The sequence below is a fragment of the Microcaecilia unicolor genome, chromosome 6 (genome assembly GCF_901765095.1).
Source record: "Microcaecilia unicolor chromosome 6, aMicUni1.1, whole genome shotgun sequence".
Lineage (NCBI taxonomy): Eukaryota > Metazoa > Chordata > Amphibia > Gymnophiona > Siphonopidae > Microcaecilia > Microcaecilia unicolor.
The window spans coordinates 8074096-8095819 of NC_044036.1; the positions used below are offsets into that span (position 1 = coordinate 8074096).

Sequence of the window (21724 nt, forward strand, 5' to 3'; positions counted from 1 at the left end):
GCTTGAGTTGCAAACCTTCTGCTATATGGATAATTACCAGGACTGCCCATGCACGGTCTTATTATCCAGATAGTGCCAGGGTCGTTAGTAATCATTTCTAGCAGCAATATAAGGATTGTGCCCCTGAAAGTTACTGGATAGACAAAGTCAGTGACACTTATTTGGATAGCAAATACTGATTTTAAATATTGGGTCCAAAGTGCCTCTGACAGATTTGGATCCAAGCAAAACAAGCAGCTTAGTTTATTCCACATCTCCCTTGATTTAGTTTTTCCGATCATCATTGTAGGGCGAAAGGAACTACAACCTGGGAGTCTATGGTCCTAAGATCTGGGACTTAGGGCTCTGTTTACTAAGGTGACCTACCATTTTTAGCACACACTACAAATTAGCGTGCACTAATGCTAAAGATACCCATAGGAATATATGGGTGTCTCTAGTGTTAGCGCACGCTAAAAACACTACAGCATGGCGTGGAGGAGCATTTTCGAAAGGAACGTCCAAATTTCAATTTGGACGTCCTTGCAAAACATCCCAATCCAGGGGTGGGGAAGGCCGTATTTTCGAAACAAGATGGACGTCCATCTTTCATTTTGAAAATACACAGCTAAAAAGGAGTTCAACAACTGGACTATCAGCAAGTGCATTGTTCAGTCTCATAAAAAGGTTCCTTCAAATCAGGCCAGGCCGCAATATTACCAATGCCTTTTAGTTGGGTCTGCGGGTATTGATCAAAGAAATCTGTCTGAAACACTTGACTTCCGAATGCTTTATTATTGTTGTTGTCATTATAATCTGCATTAGTAGTAGTGTTCATTCATCACTTGCATCTTCATCTTTGTTATCATTGTCATGCTATCCAAATACAGAGAAGGCTTTCACAAAGTTGACATCATTGGCTGTTGTTGTCCTATTTTTTGTCTGATGGCAAACTCTGTTTGTATATTTTCAAGAACTGATGCAAGAATGCCAAATATATGGAAACTCTTCACTCTTAAGGCCAGACCAGCAGACCATCAATCCAGTGGACAGTCGACCCAATGTAACATTTTCCATGGGATGTCCAGCAGTCTGTTGTGATAGAGACATATGTCTGTTTACCAAGAATTGCAACCAGCTTCAACTTCATCTCCACTTCAAAGTGACCCAACTCATCACTGATCTGTTTGGCTGGAGACTAGTAACCAGTTCAACAAGCACAGGCAACTCTACTATTCCCATAGGTTGTATTCCCTGAACACCAAAATTTAAGATGAAACGATCCACTGTTTGTGTGACGAGGTCAGGTTTGGCTGCTTCATTTGGTTTACTGAGGAATCATTTAGGTCTCTCTACCACTTTTACTTTTAACTGCAAACATCAGAAGTAACTTGGTAAAAGTAGTAAAAATTGGTAAAATGAGTACTTTGGTAAAAGTAAAAGTAACACATTTTCCTGTACTTCTTTACAAGTAAAAGTAGCAAAACTTTTATTTAAGTACAATAACTAGTTACATTTACTTAGTTACTATACAACACTGCCTTTCTGAAGGCATCAGAGGTCTCATTGCTAACTTGGTCTAGCATATTGGACAACAATCTGACCTCTTGGATAGTGTAGTCAATCCCATAACTGGGAAACAAAATGCTCCAATTATATTGCTGATTCTCGTATTTCTTGTATTTATTTATCCAAATAAATCCTATGTTCTTGGTGGATTACAAAAATCACATACACAATCATTAAAACACATCTCCAGGACAACAAAACAACATCTCTTTCGGAAGTTCATCTTGAACATTGATATGATACCTTGATCGAGTGGCTGTATTTTTGAGGTGGTGTTATTGGGCAAGTAGCTAACTCGGATTTTGCCATCTCTGCTTACTAGGTTATCAGCAGACGGATGGGAGGGCAGTTATCTAGCAACAACAGAGCTTTGGCATCGTAACTTTGTTGCCACAAGTGTTTATGTACCTTGGGTACGAACTCCTGATGAAACCAGTTTTCGAAAACGCTGGAAGTCATCCATGCATTTTTGATAAACTCGTAGGAAAACGGCATCAATATCATGTTTACGTGGTGAAAGCACCATGGTGATTTAAGCTTGCTTACACAAAGTGGCTTCAGTTTGTGATTTCCTGTTTGGTTAACACATAAGAGAATGGCCTTGCTTTCGCTGATTGTCATTCTTACGAGGCAGAGTGGTATTCTGTAACATTTTATAACACAGTCTGGTCTCATCACAGTTATACACCTATTCTGTGGTATAGCCATCATCTCAAATTATCTTCTGAAGCTGGGTGGGGTACGAGCACGCAGCCTCATCGTCAGCTCAACATATCTCTCCAGAAATAGGGATTTTGGTTATCCTGTGTCGCCTTTTAAAACGATTTAGCCAGCTACTACTTGCCATACATGACACTGACTTGTTTCCATGAAGTTCTTTGTGAAATTTTTTGGCTTGCGTTTGCAGATCTTTCTTGGACAAACCACTGAAACACAGCTTTATCCAACTGGCTGTCTTGAGGTAGCCGCAAACGATTTTGTTTCAGTCCATCATCCGTTTCTATGGACTTAGCTGCGTCACAGAATTTCTCCTCTTTCTTTTTCCATCCACGAGCTGTTGACGTGTTCGCGGCTAGGTCTCTAGCCACTTGGGTTTGCTGGACTCCAGATTTGATTCTATCGAGTGCAGCAAATTTTTCTTCCAAACTGAACTTCTTTCATTTGTTTGAGGTTTCAGACATTTCTTTAACCCAAGGAGGTATGATTAACATGAGACAGCATGCTCGGCTCCAAGTGGATGAAAACTGCTTCGGCCTTGTGACGTCACGCCGTCTCCTGTTAATCAAATCAGGAGCCACGCTTCTATCACGTTATAAGCAGATTCATGTTGTAACAGATTGCGTTATAAGGCGGTTGAGCTGTATTGCCCAGCGATGTGAGTGGGAACATGAGCAGCCACCCCCAATTCAGCATGTCCTCATAGCATATATAAAATCAAAAAACAGTCACTCCATGGAGGACTATCTAAATGAATATTACATCTACAATAACTACTAGCTTATCAAATAGGAGAGAAATATCCAAGAGCACAGTGAGTGGTCTTGGGTTTCTTTACCTTCATACTGTACTTCCAGATGCATCGTCTGCAGTATTCCAAGCAAGGCGTCCACAATGCTGTTGTGCGAGGTCTTTACTACTGGCTGGAATAAAAAAATGCACTAAGTTGATAGTAAAAGATAATTAACCACTCCCCCAACACCAGTGTGAAGCAAAAAGTCATCTAGCTGCCTCTGCTCACCTGAACAGCCTGCAGTGTCTGCAAGGTCAGCTGCTGGGCTTTGGGGGATGCACAAGGAAGAACAGCAATCAGACCACGGTACACTTGATGTTGGTACTTGGGGTTGCCATAGGTCAAAGACTCTAACAGTTGCTGGGCCTGCACCTGGGTTTCTTCTGAGCCACACTTTGCCAGGCACTCTGCAATCCCTCGAACACCTGTGGTGGGTATTTAATTAAAAGTAGCAAAGGTGAAGGATGCTTTTTTTTTTTAAACACTGTATTTATGAAATTAAAAAATTATATCCCTTGAGTAAGCCTGGAATAGACTTCCTGAGCCGGTACGTCAAGCTCCATCTCTGACCGTCTTCAAATCTAAGCTAAAAGCCCACCTTTTTGATGCTGCTTTTAACTCCTAACCCTTGTTCACTTGTTCAGAACCCTTATTTTATCATCCTCACTTTAATATTCCCTTATCTCTTGTTTGTCTGTCCTAATTAGATTGTAAGCTCTGTCGAGCAGGGACTGTCTCTTCATGTTCAAGTGTACAGCGCTGCGTACGTCTAGTAGCGCTGTAGAAATGATAAGTAGTAGTAGTTGTGTTTGGGATTCCGGAATCTTGTTACTCTTTGGGATTCTGCACAGAATTTTGCTACTTTTTGGGATTCTGGAATCTTGGTACTCTTTGTCCTTATCCCTTATTTGTCCTGTTTGTCTGTCCTAATTAGATTGTAAGCTCTGTCGAGCAGGGACTGTCTCTTCATGTTCAAGTGTACAGCGCTGCGTACGTCTAGTAGCGCTATAGAAATGATAAGTAGTAGTAGTAGTCTTTGGGATTCCGGAATATTGCTACTCTGGGATTCCGGAATCTTGTTACTCTTTGTCCTTATCCCTTATTTGTCCTGTTTGTCCTAATTAGATTGTAAGCTCTGTCGAGCAGGGACTGTCTCTTCATGTTCAAGTGTACAGCGCTGCGTACGTCTAGTAGTGCTATAGAAATGATAAGTAGTAGTAGTAGTCTTTGGGATTCCGGAATTTTGCTACTCTTTGGGATTCCGGAATCTTGCTACTCTTTGTGATTCCGGAATGTTGCTACTCTTTGTCCTTATCCCTTATTTGTCCTGTTTGTCCTAATTAGATTGTAAGCTCTGTCGAGCAGGGACTGTCTCTTCATGTTCAAGTGTACAGCGCTGCGTACGTCTAGTAGTGCTATAGAAATGATAAGTAGTAGTAGTAGTCTTTGGGATTCCGGAATTTTGCTACTCTTTGGGATTCCGGAATCTTGCTACTCTTTGTGATTCCGGAATGTTGCTACTCTTTGTCCTTATCCCTTATTTGTCCTGTTTGTCCTAATTAGATTGTAAGCTCTGTCGAGCAGGGACTGTCTCTTCATGTTCAAGTGTACAGCGCTGCGTACGTCTAGTAGCGCTATAGAAATGATAAGTAGTAGTAGTAGAGTAAGCAAAACCAATTACAAAGTACAAAGGTGATGATGATAGGTATTTGTAGTCTGCTACTCTCCCTCAATTTAGGTTCAGAGCAGGTTTAACAGCACAAATAAATGTCATACAAAATCAGATCTCTGTAAACTAAAAAAAAATCTAGTGAAAAAATTCTGATAACAAATAAGATTTGAATTGTTTCCAAAAAGGAGTGTAGGATACAGATGCTCTAGTATCTGCTGGAAGCAGATTCCAACATTTCACCATTTGAAGTATTATAGACCTTTCTTGAATACCTTTGAATTTAATTCCTCTAAAAAAAAAAAAAGGAGTACTTTAATATAAGAAAGGTACAAGTACGTTGTTCTGTTCTCTTCCATCTCCCAACAACATAATTAAAGAAGTCAGATCAATCGGACAGTAACCCTCTAATATTTAAAAAACAAAACAACTTGATCAATAATGGGGATGCATGGTCATGTTTAGCTTTCCAACATTTTTATTTATTTATGCAGTTGTATCCCACATTTTCCGATCGGGTGATCGGTTCAATGTGGCTTACAAGTTACTTTCAGATAGACATGTTATAATAGCCGTAATACATTAGATCTGACCTAGTTGCAATAGCTGTTGGATGTAAGATCTGTCCTTGATTTGTGTTCTGCTAGCGCTCTGGTGTCGGAGCATGGCAGTTGGTGATCGGATTGATTATGTGGGATTGTCGGAGAAGAATTTTCTAACAAAGTAGGCTTTCAGGTGTTTTCAGAATGTTAAGTAGGTGTATATACATTTGAGGGTTTTCGGTAATGTGTTCCATCATGTCTTGGGGCAGGTGTATGTGAAGTTGATTGAGCATGAAGATTTGTATAGCAAGCCTTGGCATTTTGGATAGTGATATAATGAATTAAAAAAATTTCATCAGTGTAAAAATACAAAGAGAAGCCTTGCAACTGAATCAATAGTGGAAGGGGATTGACAAAAAGGGTGACAAGAGTGATCCCTCAGGGACTCCACATAGTAGCAGATAGGAGGAGGAAGCCTGGCCAAGTTTATGAACTGTAAAAGAACATCCCTCAAGAAATGACTGAAACCAATCAAACACCTTTGCTGTAGTACCCATACCTGCCAACCTAAGTTAAATGGAATGATTTACCAAATCAAACACTGCAGAATAATCTAATCAGACCACCAAAGCGATATACCCGCTACCAAATCTTTACCATGGAGTTCACTAAGTAAGGAAGTAAGAATTGTTTCTGTACTATGGCCTAGTCTGAATCCTGACTGACATGGACGAAGAACCTGTAATGAAAATTGTATGAGAAAGAAGCTGTTCATAGATTAACCTCTCTATAATTTTAGAAAGAAAAGGTAATGTAGACACTACTGGGCAATAGTTATTAGGAATAGAAGGATCAAGTTTGGAGTTCTTTAATAAAGGATGGACAGCAGCCAGCTTCCAGAGATTTGGAAGACAGCCTTCTGTCAAACTATGGGAAACCAATTGATAAGCAGAGGACAGGAAGTCTAGATTAGGTGCCCTTAGCCAGTCTGGAGGAAGAGGGTCAAGTATTGACAAGGCTCCGTTTACGGTAGATAGCAGATTCTTAAACTGCACAAAGGAAGGAATAGTAAAATTACTACATGATTGAGACCCTGATATATTACTTGATCTTATGAACTTGTTCAGTGAAAGTAGATTCTAATTTCTGAACATTAGTGCAGAATAACATTCCAACAATGTGAGCTTGCAGGACTGTTATCCAAATTTTGATCTTTCTGAATAGGCAAAGAAGTTAAATCTGAAAAAGTTTAAATAATTTAGTAGGATTTGGTGCTGTCATAAGATTAGAAAAATGAGCTGAAAAAAACTTCTGCTGGACTATAATCTTGTAATGCCATCTATGTTTGGCTCTACGAACTTATCTTGAATAGTTTAATACCTGGATGATACTAGGGATTTTGCTTACGGGTAGATGGTTTGCTAAACTGTAGTGGGGCTAGCTGATCCAATGATGAGGCAAAGGTAGAATTCCAGCATTCTGCCTTTTTGAGTGCATGAGGAAGAGCAGAAAATGTCCCCTTCCCAGTGACGTTGCATTTTCTAGTGCTCAACATCTGTCAGTCTAGTCTCCTGGAGATACACTATATCTTACTCCCTGCCGATTAAGAGCTGTTAATATTTTTGTGCATTTATTATTTATTTTATTTTTTTATTTATTAGGATTTATTTACCGCCCTTTTTGAAGTAATTCACTCAAGGCGGTGTACAGTAAGAATAGATCAAGCATGAGCAATAGACAATTACAGCAGTAAAAACAATACAAAGGCATGATATACTATTTACAATGTCAACACAACATAATAGAACATTATAGGTGACAGCGAAGGGTAAAGCAAAGATGTAACATATAGAAGGGTAAGAAAGTAGGAAGACTTAAGGTGATTGATTTAAAGAAAGTTGCACATGAGGTCAGAGAAATGGTTAAATGTTATCTTAGTTAGGGTAGGAGTGGGTAAACATGTCCTGCTGCAGTATATGCAGCCTCAGTACTCGTGTGTGTGTGAGTGAGACTAATGAGTTAGTTATTTCTTCCATTAAAGGCCTAGTTGATGAGCCAAGCTTTCACCTGCTTCCTGAAGTAGAGATAGTCTTGTGTTAAACGCAGCCTTTCAGGCAGTGCATTCCAGAGTGTGGGGGCTACTCCGGAAAAGGCTCACTTGCGGGTATCACATCGTGTAATGTCTTTTGGAGAGGGTGAGATTAGTGAAAGTTGACTTAATAAGAGACATGATATCTCCTACATTCCAAGAAGCAATTCGACAAATGGATGCGGTCACGGTGGATCCCAATAACTGTGGAGAGAAAATATGCGCACTGCATGCAAGTGACCCTCGGGATGCCCAGCCACCATCAAGTCATCTGCAAATGTTTTGACCAATCCCCAATATTCTTCGTAAAATTTGCTTCATTTAATAGAAGTGTTTGGGAGGCTATCGGGGTTTATGCTAAGTTTAACTAAATCTAAAGCACTTCTGGTGCTGCCTAGTGTCCGGACATCATGGGTGGGGCCTTTTCAATTAATTTGGTCTAATACTTCCTTGAAATATTTGGGCATCCTTCTCCCTAGGGACTTATCTACTTTGTACAAGCAAAACATTTATTTTATTTGTTGCATTTGTATCCCACATTTTCCCACCTATTTGCAGGCTGAATGTGGCTTACAATGCTCTGTTATGGCATTCGCCATTGCAGAGTAGAAGTTACAATTGTTGTTACATAGAGAATGGGTTGAAATGATGAAATTAAGCATACAGGCATAGAAAGAAATCAATCAAAATGGAGGTCGAGTGGTAAGGTGTTGTGGTTACAGTTATTGGACGTTGTGGTATGCCTTGTTGAAAGAGAGAGGTTTTCAGAGATTTACGAAAGTCAGTTTGTGGACTGTTTTTAAATTACGTGGTAGTGCATTCCACATCTGTGTGCCCATGTAAGAAAAGCTGGACGCATGTGTTAGTCTGTATTTCAGTTTTTTACAGCTTGGGAAGTGTAAGTTAAGGAACGTGCGGGCTGACCATTTAGCATTCCTGGGTGGTAAGTCAACAAGGTCTAGCATGTAGGCTGGCGCATCTCCGTGAATGATTTTATGGACTAATGTGCAGATCTTACTCAATACTCAAAAAACCAAACAGCCCAAAACACGGCAGCCAGACTCATATTTGGAAAACCAAAATACGAGAGTGCAAAACCCCTACAAGAGAAGCTACACTGGCTCCCAATCAAAGAACGCATCACGTTCAAAGTATGCACCCTAGTACATAAGATCATCCATGGCGATGCTCCAGCCTATATGTCAGACCTGATAGACCTACCATCCAGGAATGCTAAAAAAATCCTCTCGCACATTCCTTAATCTCCATTTCCCCAGTTGTAAAGGGCTAAAGTACAAACTAATGCACGCATCAACCTTTTCTTATATGAGTGCACAACTCTGGAACGAAGTGCCGTGCAATCTGAAAGCGGTTTACGAACAGACCAATTTCCGGAAACTGCTAAAGACCCATCTCTTCGACAAGACCTATCACAAAGACCAAGACATCTGAATTTCTCACATATACCCTGAATGTAAAATACTACCTTCTGTTTTTTGTTTTTCCTACTACTATGTATTACATTACCATGCAACCCAATTCCTTTTGTAACACCAAATGTCTACTCTCCTCTCATTTCCACTATCCATGACTTATTGTAAGCCACATTGAGCCTGCAAAGAGGTGGGAAAATGTGCGATACAAATGCAATAAATAAATAAATAAATAAATCTTGAACGTGATGCGTTCCTTAAGTGGCAACCAATGTAGCTTTTCTCTAAGGGGTTTTGCACTTTCGTATTTTGTGAGTCTGGCTGCAGTGTTCTGGGCTGTCTGGAGTTTCTTGATGATTTGTTCTTTGCCGCCGGCATAGAGTGCATTGCAGTAGTCAAGGTGACTCAGCACCATTGATTGTACCAGGTTGCGAAAAATGGCCCTCGAGAAGAACAGTTTCACTCTTTTAAGTTTCCACATTAGATGATATCTGTAAGAAATTAAGATTATGGAGATCTTTTTCCTTATGGGGGCATATGCACTTATTTATCATGATTTTGGTGCCTTGTTGGCTTTATGTTTTTCAGCAATTGCCCTTATTTTTGAAAGGCAAAGATGAGATAATATTACAGAGGCTCTTGCAGGGCTATTTATGGCAAGTGAAAAAGCATATGGTTTATTGTGCAATAAAAAAAAAAATTAAAAGAATTTCAACATTAAAAAGTGAATAAAACCTCAACAAGCTTGTTGAGAAACCCAGGCTCTATTCCTTGCTGTTACAAGGTTTGCTGCAGCTCAGAACTTGCTGAGGCCTATGGGATCCTGCTCACACCGCTCAACAGCATCGCTTACAGTTGATTTATTGCTATGTGGCACTGGGTTCCAAAGAGAGATGCGGTCCTTATCCCTCTACTGCTGCAAGACTGAGGAAGGTAGCGCAGAGGGGGGAGTGAGGGAGGGATAGGGGGAAATGGCAGTTGTGATCGACGTTTGTAAGCATTTAATTGGCCACCTAGTGCCCATTTCATCTGCCCAGCAGTGAGTGGGTCTGGTAGATGTGAGATGCCCCTTACCATAACTCTCACAAATGAGTTCCTTGTACTTCCTGCCAGCACCAGTCATTATCTGCAGTAGTTTCAACGCCTGTCTCTTGTTTTCTTCTTTCAGTTCTTTCAGTCCCAGTATCTCCAGCACAGTAAGAATCCCTCCAATCTCCACAAACTCAAATAGGTAGCGAGAACTATCAGGAAGAGAAATAAACAGCTGAAGGTTCTTACCAAGGAGATCTTGCCCTGCTTTCCTCAAGGGTGCCGCACTCCTTCAGATTATTCCTGCCTGACCACCACACTTCTTACTCTTCATTTATAAAACTGCCTATACTGCCGATGTGATAAGAGATCATTCAAGACGGTTTACAACATGCTTGGTGCTTCATTTCATTTCCTGTCTACTTCCTCACAAAGTGTCTAGAGCAGTGGTCTTTTTTTTAAGCAAGGGCCATTTTGGCTCCAAAGTGGCACCATTTCTACGACAGTTTCTCTGTTAATACCCGCTTGGCCTATGCTGCCAGTCTCTGTCAAATACTCTCAACCCTGTATCTCCTGTGTATGTCAAACCCACTCACCACATGCCAGCACCCTCTTCAGTCCAACCCCTCCCCCCCCCCACACACACTATGATCAGTGTTCTAATATTCCCATCCCCTCCAGCAGCAGTTTTTTAAAAACTGGAATTCTGCATGCTATAATAAACAGTGTGGAGCTATGTTAAAATGTTTCTCAGGCTTCCTAAGGTCTAGACCATACCAAGTGAAACAATCAGGTACACTTTCATCGGCATGCTCCATTTGTGGAGTGACCCAGGGCTCTTCATTGCCCCCCATCATGTTTATTTGTTTATTTATGATATTTGTATCCCGCACTTTCCCACTAAAAGCAGGCTCAACGCGGCTTACATTGTAATAGGTAACACAGAATTTTTTTATGGAAAGTAGGAAATTAAGTATAACATAATAGAAGGGTGGATGGGTAGTAAATGGATGGGTAGGTAGGTAGAGACAGGTGATAGAGAGAGGAGGGTAAGGTGGGAGATAGAGTCTGGGTCAATGTCGTTTTCTCTTCAGTATATGTAAGGTAGATGGGTTCATGAGATTAATCTGGGTCTTTTGGGTAGGCTTGTTTGAATAGATGGGTTTTTAGTGCTTTTCTGAATGGTAGGTGGTCATGGATTGCTCGGATAGGTCTAGGGAGAGCGTTCCATAGACGGCTGCCCAGGAAGGAGAAATTGGATCCATAATAAGTTTTGTACTTGAGACCTTTACAGTTGGGGTAGTGCAGGTTGAGGTACTTTCGTGAGGATACAGACATGTTTCTTGCTGGAAGGTCGACCAGATTTATCATATAGTTCGGAGATTCTCCGTGTATTATCTTGTGGATTAAAGTCTGGGCTTTGAAACTGATATGATTGGGAGCCAGTGCAGTCCTGCACGGAGAGGAGTTGTACTCTCAAAACGTGATCTGCCAAAGATGAGTCTTGCTGCTGTATTTTGGGCGGTCTGAAGGTTTTTTAGGATATAGGCTTTGCAGCCTAAGGTAATACTGTTGCAGTAATCAGCATGGGTAAGTACCGTGGATTGCACTAAATTCTGGAATGTTTTCTGGGGTAGATATGGTTTTACGCATTTCAATATCCACATCATTGTGAACATTTTCTTTGTGGTGGATGTGGTGTGATTGTCGAGGGAGAGGTGGCTGTCTAGTGTCACTCCAAGGATTTTCAGGTTTTCAGAAATGGGGATTGTAGTGCTGGAGATGGTGAGATTAGATGGGGGAATTGTGGAGTGCTGATTCCATCAGACAATTTACTGGAGAAAAACCAGTGGTATAGCCAAGGGTGGGCCCAGACCCACCCACTTTGTGCTCAGGCCCATCCAGTAGCAGCACACCTATGGTGTGGCTGGCAGGGATTCCCTATCACCACCAGCTGAAAACTCCCAACAACTGTCCCTCCTGCATACCTTGTAAATAGCAGATGGCATGCAGGTGAGACAAGGAGAGACCAAATCACCTGTGGGACAGGGAGGGATTCTGCCCACCCATCTTGGGTCCAGGCCCACCCAAAATTGGGTGTCTGGCTCCGCCCCTGAGAAAAACATTAATTTATACAGACAATGAGGGGCATAATCGAAAGGGATGCCCAAGATTGTTGAGGACATCCTCGCAAAACGTCCTGATGGAGGGGCGTGGAAACCTGTATTATCGAAACAAATGGTTAGTGCAGTGGACTGAGATCCTTGGGAACTGAGTTCAAATCCCACTGCAGCTTCTTGTGACCCTGGGCAAGTTATTTAGCCCCCCATTGCCCCAGGTACAAAAAAAAAACTTAACTTGTGAGCCTGTCTAGTAGAGCTATAGAAATGAGTAGTAGTAGTTATAATTAGAATTTTATTTATTTATTTATTTATTTATTGCATTTGTATCCCACATTTTCCCACCTCTTTGCAGGCTCAATGTGGCTTACTTACAATACATCGTGAATAATGGAAGTATATTAGAAAATAGATAATTAGTATTACAGCAGGATTTTTGGTAACATGATAGTGATAGGACATGGTAGTAATATAACTAGCATACTGTATATTGTAAAACAGTTCTGACTATATGTGAGGGAGTTGTGTATATTCACATTGGTTAATTTTTGTGGTATGCCATGTTAAAGAGATGGGTCTTCAGTAGTTTGCGGAAGTCCGTTAGTTCGTAGATCGTTTTTAAGTTGCACGGCAATGCGTTCCATAACTGTGCGCTCAAGTAAGTAAAGTTTGACGCGTGCATTAACAACATTTATATATATATAAATATATATGCATATTTTTTATTTTGTGATTTTATTTCTTTAATTTTGTAAAAAGACAGCCTGGAACTGAAAACAAATGGGCCTGGGGGTGGTGGCACTGCATTTTATCCCCAAATAAATTTTGATGAACCATCTGATCAAACTGACTCAGAGTGGGAATTTTGTTCTAGACAGTAGTGAGATATGAATGTGTGGACAGAAGTTCACTTTGCAGTTTTCTAGGTCTCCTCTATTAAGACTGACCTCCAATGGGCTATTGACACAGCCATGGTTCTAACATTGTGAGCCATGACATGACTCTCTAAAAGTAGCCCATCTTGGGCATAAATAAAGGAGATGAAATCTATCTGCTAATCTGAGAGAGTGCATTTAGCAAAGGCAGCCCCTGTCCTGTTTGGGTCAAAGGAAACAAAAAGTTGGGTGGACTTTCTATAGGCTTTAATCTGCTCCATATAGAAGACCAAGAGGGGCATTTTCGATAGAATGTCTAAATCAGAATTTGGACGTTTCACAAAAACGTCCACATTCTGAACAGGAAAGAAGGTCATTTTCAAAAAAGATAGACGTCTATCTTTTGTGTTTGAAAACGCTATGGATGTCTTGTGATTTGGACGTCCTTTGTTTAGGTCCATTTTCGAACACAAAATGTCCAAATGCAAAATGTCGAAAACAGAGGAGGAGTGGCTTAATGGTTAGTGCAGCGGGCTTTGATCCTGGCAACATGGGTTCAATCCCCACTGCTGCTCCTTGTGACTTTGGGCAAGTCAAACACAGAAAGGGCATTTTTGGATATGACATCTAAGTATGAATTTGGATGTTTTTTGTAAAATGTCCAAAATGAGAACAGGAAAGGTCATTTTCTACCAAAAAAAGTCTATCTTTTCCTTTGAAAATGCTGTTTGGAAAAATGTTTTGTGATTGGGATGTTTTATTTTTTGGCCCATTTTCAAACAAATACATCCAAATGCAAAACGTACAAAATACACAAGAAAATCCACAATAAAATGAAACTATTCGCATGTTCTAAGTGTGGTAAAAGCTTTGGTTGTAATGTAAATCTCAAAGTGCATCAGAAAGTCCACATGGGGCAGAAACCATTTGCATGTATAGAGTCTGGTAAAAGCTTTGGTCAAAAGGTAAACCTCACAATGCACCAGAGAATACACACAGTGTCGTCATCAATAACACACTGAAACCTTCTGCTCAGTGTGCTGCTGCGGCTAGGAAAGCGAATAGAATGTTGGGTATTATTAGGAAAGGTATGGAAAACAGGTGTGAGGATGTTATAATGCCGTTGTATCGCTCCATGGTGCAACCGCACCTTGAGTATTGTGTTCAATTCTGGTCGCCGCATCTCAAGAAAGATATAGTAGAATTGGAAAAGGTGCAGCGAAGGGTGACTAAAATGATAGCGGGGATGGGACGACTTCCCTATGAAGAAAGACTAAGGAGGCTAGGGCTATTCAGCTTGGAGAAGAGACGGCTGAGGGGAGACATGATAGAGGTATATAAAATAATGAGTGGAGTGGAACAGGTGGATGTGAAGCGTCTGTTCACGCTTTCCAAAAATACTAGGACTAGGGGGCATGCGATTAAATTACAGTGTAGTAAATTGAAAACAAATCGGAGAAAATTTTTCTTCACCCAACGTGTAATTAAACTCTGGAATTCATTGCCGGAAAATGTGGTGAAGGCGGTTAGCTTAGCAGAGTTTAAAAAGGGGTTGGACGGTTTCCTAAAGGACAAGTCCATAAACCACTACTAAACGGACTTGGAAAAATCCAAAATCCCAGGAATAACATGTATAGAATGTTTGTACATTTGGGAAGCTTGCCAGGTGCCCTTGGCCTGGATTGGCCGCTGTCGTGGACAGGATGCTGGGCTCGATGGACCCTTGGTCTTTTCCCAGTATGGCATTACTTATGTACTTATGAATTAAACCACATACATGTCCTGAGTGTGGTAAAAGCTTTAGTTGGAAAGAAAGCCTCACATGCCATCAGAGAATCCACACAGGGATGAGACCATTTACATGCACTGATGAGGTAAAAGCTTCAGTTGCATTGGGACAGGTAATTAGGGAATGTACACTCTTGCTATGAAGTATGGAAAAATAGCACTCTGGTATTTAGATATATGTAATGAGACCTCCTTTTCATCTATAAATCTGAATTCAAAGCCTAAATCTAATGAAAAACAATAGACACAAGGCTCAGATGTTATAAACAAATAGAAAGCTTGGCATCAGGTAGAATAGTGGAAAAGTGACATTCCAGAGTGAAAGATAGCAATTGGTAGTACATTGAGAACATAGATGACATAATAGAATTAAACAATTAAGCAAACAAATCTTGGAAGAAATCAATTCAGAATTTACTTATCCGTTAACCCCATTAATATTGCGTTTACTACAAATTGGTTAGGGTGGTGGACTTTGGTCCTGAGGAACTGAGTTCGATTCCCACTTCAGGCACAGGCAGCTCCTTGTGACTCTGGGCAAGTCACTTAACCCTCCATTGCCCCATGTAAACCGCATTGAGCCTGCCATGAGTGGGAAAGCGCAGGGTACAAATGTAACAAAAATTAAATAGATACTATTGGAGATTCTACATGGAATGTTGCTACTATTGGAGATTCTACACAGAATGTTGCTACTATTGAGATTCTGTTGCTACTATTGGTGATTCTACATGGAATGTTGCTACTAGTGGAGATTCTACATGGAATGTTGCTATTCCACTAGCAACATTCCATGTAGAAGGTTGCGCAGGCTTCTGTTTCTGTGAGTCTGACGTCCTGCACGTACGTGCAGGACGTCAGACTCACAGAAGCAGAAGCCTGCGCGGCCACATTGGTGATCTGCAAGGGCCGACTGCTAGTGGAAAAGCAACATTCCATGTAGAATCTCAAATAGTAGCAACAGTGGAGAAGTGGCCTAGTGGTTAGGGTGGTGGACTTTGGTCCTGGGGAACTGAGTTTGATTCCCACTTCAGGCACAGGCAGCTCCTTGTGACTCTGGGCAAGTCACTTAACCCTCCATTGCCCCATGTAAGCCACATTGAGCCTGCCATGTGTGGGAAAGCGCGGGGTACAAATGTAATAAATAAATAAAAGGATAAAAATTCAAAATGTACAATAACATTTTAATATACCATAATTATTCTTATTATTTCACTACCTACTTAAACACCCTGCATGCTTAGAAATAATTAAATAGAGACTCACCCACTCACGGCTGACAGAAAGATGGAAATGGCCTCCAACAGTTCATTCAAACAGGTACCAAACATGAAACTGAAAGGCAGGTTCAGAGCTTAACACAATATAGAGTCAGCTAATACCAACTTAGGGAGTGCGGACTGCAGAAGACACTTGCTCGGTTTCAACAATTAATTCTACATTAACAGGAACATTTTTTTGTATAACAGGTGTGCAATGAAAAGCTGTGTTAAATTTTCAATAAAGACTTTTATAGGCAATTCTAAACAACTGGAGCAAACAGTTATGTGTGTATTTCATTAGAACGGAAATGTGCATTTATTCCTGAAATAAAAGCGACCAGGGTAAGGGGGTCTTTAGACCCATTAGCGATTTTGTGCAGTTGGAGAGTGGCGAGAGCATTGTTGGGAGAGAAAGCTGAGAGTTTGTTGAGTACCTGTTGCCTTCCATTTGCAGTCTTCCACATCCCTGCCACAGTGGAAGACCGCTTTGAGACGGTCTCTTACTGCCTCCCATTCTGCCTGCTTTGTTGTAGCAGCCAGCCTCTGGCCCGTGGGAGCAAAGAGATGCGTGTGCCTCCTCTGGATTTCTTGAACCAGTAGTTCAATTTCTGGGTCACTGAAATTACCCATGTGGGGGTGGGTGGTTGCTTTGGTGCCATTGTACCAATGGGATGCAAAGAATCAAAAATACATAGAAGGGCGCTTAAATACTCTCCCAGGGACGCCCATGTAAGAACGTGATGGGCGTCCCTGAGATGGGCATCCTAGTTTCGATTATTGACAAAAGCCCTAAACGTCCCCAGCTGCTCTGGCGATTTGGGCGTCCTCATTTCGATTATGGGTGATAATGATAAACGTCCCCAGCGTCTATGCGCTACCTATGGTTATCTGCAAGTTTATACTTGGCAGATCACTAGTGCTAGACAACATACCTATTATTTACACAACTCTGTGCTGTGGGGCTCTATGGTAAGGGGGGAGAGGCTGGAACAGAAATGCCCATCCAGCCTCCCCCCCCTTACCATACAGCCATACAGTTTGGAAGAAACAGGTGGCCTTCTATATGGCCACACTTATGACACATATGTACCAAAGTTTCTTTGTCACAGTTGACCTGTCATGCCACCCAAATTGCTGCCTCCTCTCACATCAACCCCAGCATTTGATAATACCACATATGTATTGCACAAAGTACAGACACAGATCCTGGTAGTTGAAAAAACTGTAAAATTGTATTACATATTATCAAAAACTATATACAGTTCAATGTGGCCTGTGTTCTCCCTCCATGACTCTTCTATATCTTGACGCAGCTCTACAGAGTGCCGCAGTGCTGCCACCTAGGACATAGGTGGATGGAAGGGAGGGCAGGGGAGAGAGGAGGGTTGCTGGACATGGATGGATGAAGGGGAGGGCAGAGGAGAGAGGAGAGTTTCAGGACATGGATGGCGGAGAGGGGAGGAGAAATTCTGGACATGGATGGAGGGGAGAGAAGACAGGAAGGAGATGCACATGGATGGAGGGGAAGGGAGCATAGGCGTAGGTTTGTTTCATTTGGGGGGGGGCAAAGGATGGGTCGGAGCATATTAGCATATTCATTTGAATATATATATGCAAATGAATATGCTAATATGGAAGAAAGAGTAGAAACACAGCAAGAAAGATCTAATATACCTGGTATTCTGCTACTCCATCCTATATAGGAAGGCCTTCTTTTGTTTTTTTTTCTCTAGCCACCAAAAACTCCAGTATCCTCCATTATTCACCTGCCTCCTCCGCTTGCTAACGTGCGAGAATCTACTTACACCAGGGATCCGCTCGCATCACACTTATTGAAGCAGTCCTCTAGGCGACAGCGCCCCACCAGCCTCCTGACCATAAGCCATACCCTGATCAGCTCACAGCCCAGCAACACCATAAGCAGCTCCCGCAACGACGAACGGGCAGGCAGCGCTGCGGTAGTAAAAGCAACAAGGAGGCAGGTTCGACTCCGTTCATCACTTCCCTGCCCTCTCAGCGTCCCGCCCGAAAGGAAATGACATCACAGGAAGGCGGGGCGCAGAGGGCAGGGAAGTGATGGACGGAGTCGAACCTGCCTCCTTGTTGCTTTTACTACCGCAGCGCTGCCTGCCCGTTCGTCTCTGCGACTGGGTAAAAGTCGCCATTCCAGTTGTCGTCGTTTGGGGGGGCATTGCCCCCCCCTCGCCCCCCCCCCCCCCACCAGTCTACGCCTATGGAAGGGAGAGAGAGAAGAAATGCTGGACATGGATGGAAGGGAGGGAAGAAAGAGGAAGTGAGATGAACATAAATGGAGGGGAGAGAGAAGAAATGCTGGACATGGAGGGAAGAGAGAGGAAGGAGATGAGATGAGGGAAAAGGAAGAGAGGAGAAAAACTGCATATGGATGGAGAAAATAGGAAGAAGCTGGATCCACTGGACAGTCAAGTCTGCGGAGGACCAGAAATGAAGAAGAAAGGAGGAAAGAAAAGAAATAAATGGAAAGGAAGCCCTGGAAACGGAGTTAAGAGGACAGATAGCAGCAGAATCAGATACAGGGCCAGCATGATCAGAAAAACAAAGTCACCAGACAACAAAGGTAGAAAAAAATCATTTTATTTTCATTTTAGTGTTTGGAATATGACCACTTTGAGAATTTACATCTGCTATCATATTTTGCAATGTATAGCAGCGTGTTTCTTTCTGTTTTTCTGGTACTGTGCTGCATGCAGAGTCTAACTTCTTAGGATTTCAGGTTAATTTTTGAAGAATTTGAATAGGGGCTATCTCTGTTCTGCATGTATGACTGCAAGGCCAAGTGTCTGAATAGGGATCTGTTAGGTTCTGAGATTTTGATAACACATTGTTTTTCGGAGCTAGCAAGACTGGCTGTTCTCCTAATTCCTGGTCTGTATGCTAATTTGGTTTGTATCATTTTGGGTATACTGATAGAGATTTTTTTTTTCCTGGTAAAGGGCTTCTAAAACAGAAATCATGTTATGAGAATCAGGTTCTCAGTGTTAAAAGTTTATATTTATTTACTTACTTATGGCATTTTATCCCACATTAAACATGAATTAGATTGGAACTTGGGAGTATTTTTTTTTCTGGAGACAGTAATGCATTGCCACCCCCCCCCCCCCCCCCCTAGGCTCTCTCCCTGGCTATAGCCAGCTCTCCAATTTGAGGGGGGCACAGAGGTGGACGGGGGGGGGGGGGGGGGGGGCGCAGAGGTGGACCGGGGAGAGAGCCTGTTGTTAAACATTTACCAGCACACCACTGGGAAAAGGTGTAGTCAGTGGTGAGCCCTGGGCTATACGCCCAGGGTGTGAGATGCATGAGATACGACATGACAGGGAACCCTGGAAGCTGGTCTGACACAGAATACACAGGATGTGTTGGCAGGGCACATTCATTCCTCAGCAGCATGTTTGTATTTTGAGTTGTGTGTCACGGTGGTGACTGTTTCCTTGTCTGTGCTCACCTCACCCTCTGGTGGCCTGAACCGGTGGCTGCTATGAACTGTCACACGTTCCAGACTTCAGCCCAGTCCAGTCCGGATCTTCCAGGTTGCCAGACTTGCTTTTGTTGTTTGTGCCTGAACAGCACCCGTAGCTGCCTTGTGATTCCTGCAGCTGAACTTCAGCAGCTGATGGGTTTGAGGGTGGTTTTGCCTGCACTGCCGCTCCACAGCAGTGGTCCAAGGGCTCACAAACCCTGTGCTTCCGTGAGAAGCCTGACATTGTGACTATGGTTGGATGACAAGTTTTTTTTTTGGGGGGGGGAAGCACTATTTCTTTACATGACTTTAATATCATGCTATGACATCCACTAAGAGTAGGACCTCAGACAGGAATACCATGAAACAGTATCCTCCCCAGAAAGGGGAACACAGAAGTGAGGCATGTCATCTCATTCATCTCAGAGGAGGTTAGGTAGAAGTTTCAGCCACACTCATGGGAGGGAAGCTGCAACCTCAGGCCTTGATCTGGGTCAGAGGTGTTATGACTTACTAGTTGCCTATTAGCCACATGGAAACTGATATTGTACAGGACATTTGCATTATTAAATAAATACATTTACAAATGAGTACAGGTGCCCTGTTTATAATACTTATGTCCATCTTACAGGCCCACCGTCCTTCAGTGGGCCTAGTAAGATGGACGTCCTTCAGCAGTTCTGCGTGAAACACGTCCTTGTTACTGTACTTTACATTTATGAATGTCCCTTATATTTCCTGTACCTGGATGTCCGCAACTACATGCACTGTACTTGCGGAGCAACCAGGTACATCAGAGAAGTCCAAAGTATAGTAATCAGGATGTCTTTCTCGTAGAACCGGCGAAGGACGTTGATATGACAAATTGGCAAGTACAGTGAATGTTTTAGGGACGTCCTTTTGCAGTTCTGGAAGATGGGTGTCCTTTTTACTATACTTTGGGCGTCCATGATTTGGGTGTTTTGCACTGTGATAATGGAATGTCTAAGGACATCCATACTATTTTTCGAATATGCCTGCCTCATTTTGACCGACTTTGCGAGGACGCCCTAATTCATACTTGGACTACCTTTCGAAAATGCCCTTCTAGGGGACACTCAAGGAAGTTACATGGAAATACTTTTAAAACAAATAGGAGGAAATATTTTTTCACTCAATGAATAGCTTTAAGCTCTGGAACTCTTTACTGGAGGATGTAGTAACAGCGATTAGTGTATCTGTGTTTAAAAAAGGTTTGGACAAGTTCCTGGAGGAAAAGTCCATAGTCTGTTATTGAGATGGACATGGGGGAAGTCACTGCTTGCCCTGGGATTGGTAGCATTGAATGTTGCCACTCTTTGAGAATCTGAATGGAATCTTGCTACTCTTTGGGGTTCTACATGGAATGTTGCCACTCTTTGGGTAACTGCCAGGTTCTTGTGACCTGGCTTGGAGCACTGTTGGAAATAGGATGCTGGGCTAGATGGACCTTTGGTCTGACCAGTATGACTAATGTTCAGTTTGGAGCATGAGAGATTAGAAGTTACCAGGTTGCAGAAGCAAGAGAGGCTATGCAGAAACAAGAGAAGAGAGGGAACTACAGGATGCCAAAGAGCTCATCTAGGTTTGGTATTGAGAAGGCCAGTGGAGAAGTTAGATGCCTGCAACTGGAGCTGGAATTCACAGTACCTCTGGGACAGAGCACGGAATTGCAGAGGCAACTGATGGGAACCTGGTGGAGCTATAATACAGCACTAGCCTGAATCCAAATGCAGACCAGAAGTCCGAAAGAGTAGGGAAAAGGGATTGCTCATGGAACCAAAAGTCTGTTGAATACAGTATTTATTTGTTGTTGATAAACTCATAAACTTTGAAGACTCGACATGGCACTGTGTTTTCAGCATAGATGCCTGCCTCAGGAGTCTTTAAAATTATAAAAATGTGGAGTGTGATGGACAAATATATTGGCTTTGTGCTCTGTGATACTGTGAGCGAGGGTTGAGCGTGGGACTGCGCAATTACACAGCCGTGTAAAACTGAAAATAAGTGCTTTATTAACAGAAAATCTGAGGCCTGTTATGTCACAGGGTCAGGAACACAAGGTGAAATGTCTCTTTTGTTTAATGAATACAGTCTTAACCAGGGCCTGTGGCAGAAAGGGCCCCAAACATAGTCTGAGGCTGTTGGCTGCTATACCCCAAACAAAGTAGGTCCAAGAAAACAAATAGGCAGGTGATTCTCAAGATCCAGCACGGAACAGAAAAAAAGATGTGAATCACCAGTGGCAATGTTGAGAAAAATAATTTATTCAGCACATTATTTAAAATAAGCCCGACACGGCCTTGTTTCACCATCCTAAAGGGCTGCGTCAAGGGCTAGCCGTT

At 42.2% G+C, this 21724-nt stretch overlaps 1 protein-coding gene across 5 annotated transcripts in view; it reads right to left on the reverse strand.

Moving 5' to 3' along the window:
* ARMH1 (armadillo like helical domain containing 1) overlaps positions 1-21724 on the reverse strand; it is a 69632-nt gene that overhangs the window by 31175 nt on the left and 16733 nt on the right. For all 5 annotated transcript variants that reach the window (XM_030207261.1, XM_030207260.1, XM_030207257.1 and 2 more), the window contains 4 exons: positions 15870-15938; positions 9866-10032; positions 3287-3483; positions 3104-3188 (listed from right to left, as the gene is read on the reverse strand). In XM_030207261.1, coding sequence (XP_030063121.1) covers positions 3104-3188; positions 3287-3483; positions 9866-10032; positions 15870-15938 — 518 coding nt within the window. The remainder of the gene's footprint in view (positions 1-3103; positions 3189-3286; positions 3484-9865; positions 10033-15869; positions 15939-21724) is intronic.